The sequence below is a fragment of the Psammomys obesus genome, unplaced genomic scaffold, assembly GCF_907164565.1.
Source record: "Psammomys obesus unplaced genomic scaffold, mPsaObe1.curated_primary_1811, whole genome shotgun sequence".
In the NCBI taxonomy this organism is placed as follows: Eukaryota; Metazoa; Chordata; class Mammalia; order Rodentia; family Muridae; genus Psammomys; species Psammomys obesus.
Window position 1 is genome coordinate 1 of NW_026591010.1, and position 1,504 is coordinate 1,504.

General features: G+C 43.3%; 1 gene segment (V, D, J or C); it reads right to left on the bottom strand.

The window, feature by feature from the left end:
- Window positions 1-556: 556 nt before the first annotated feature.
- Window positions 557-886, bottom strand: LOC129678635 (immunoglobulin lambda variable 6-57-like; the record flags this gene model as incomplete). The annotated part of the segment is given in 1 exon segment: window positions 557-886. A coding segment is annotated over 1 exon segment (330 nt), but the record flags the coding sequence as incomplete, so codon positions are not given.
- Between the last annotated feature and the right edge of the window lie 618 nt (window positions 887-1,504).

The following is a 1,504-nucleotide window of genomic DNA, read 5'->3' on the forward strand; positions in this document are numbered from 1 at the left end:
TTGGGCAACTCAGGCATTGTCCTCAGGAGAACATGATGCTCTCATCCAGTCACTTGAATATAACACTATGGCTTTGCTTAGCAGCTAGAGACAGCAACTTGGGGACATAAATTCTCATCTTTATGTCTTAGTGACATAAATGAGAGTCAGAGCCAGGGCTTACAACTTCTTGAAACAGAGGCTTCTCCATATTAGAGATAAATTTGGCAATAAAGTCAGTAATGTCATAATGGAGGGAAAAATGAAAATATGCAAGTGATCTTGGTCAGAAATGAAGCTCAATATGTCACACATTTAAGGAATCTTCTGACAAAAAAATGTCAGTAGTAATGCCTGCTAAAATTCCTGTTTTCAACCATTTCCACTCCATGGATTGAACACAAATGTGTAAAGTCACTTATCCAAACAGTGTGGGGAGTAGAATCTTGAAGTGGAATCTAGAGGAAATTATGTCTTAAGAACACCAATAGCAGTACTTTTAAAGGAGACATGAAATGTCAAGAGTCCTTTTTCCAAAAGATTTTACAGCTGGTGCTTTGGGGAGTTTTTGTCTCACTTCCTCCATGGTTCACATCACTGTGAATATTGCTACCACCAGACTGACAGAAGTAGTGAGCCTCATCCTCAGTCTGCAGATTCCTGATGGTCAGAGTGGCTGAGTTGGAGGAGCTGTCAATAGAGCCTGAGAACCGATCAGGAATCCCGGATGGTCGCTGATCATCACCATATATCACAGTAGTGGGGGATCTTCCCTCGTGCTGCTGGTACCAGCTCACATAGCTGCTTCCAATGTTTCCACTGCTGCGCTTGCAGGAGAGGCTGACTGTGCTTCCTAGAGACCCCGACACAGAGTTTGACTGAGTCAGTTCATACTGGCTCCATGACCCTGTATGAAGAAAATAATAAAAGTCAGTAAGAACAAGGCAACCCCATTCACAGACAAGCCTATGCGCCAAACATCCCAAGCAATACGCAGTTATTCGGCCAGAACTCCTTCAGTCAACTCAATGGCTAATAATAAAGGAGGACAAGGAGTAGTGGAGCCAGAGTCATGGTGAAAACACTCAGATTCGGCTTCCTGAGTCCAGTGCACAAGGTATACCTCAACACCCGTTCTAATTTATTTCTGGGATTCAAGTTGCATGCTGGCTGTATGCAAATACTTCTCTTCCGGTGATGTTCAAGCCCCTCCTTTTATTTCAGACTGTGTCTGATTGACAAATGGAGAGACTGCTTATGAGAAGATGTGGGCTTCATCAAAAAACAGGACAGAAAACCTGAAAAGGAAGGGAAAACAGAAGGTTGGGGAGATTGGCCATGAGAAACCAAAGCAACCATGTCTTGTTACCTGGTATGTGACTTCTAGGGTCCTAACTGCCAACAGTGAGACGATTTGAGACTCACATGGCCACTATCTGGAGTCTGAGTGGAACATAAATTGTCCCTTAATATAATTCTGTCAATGGCAACCTAAGCAGTGGATAACCCAGGTTACTTTTGCAGA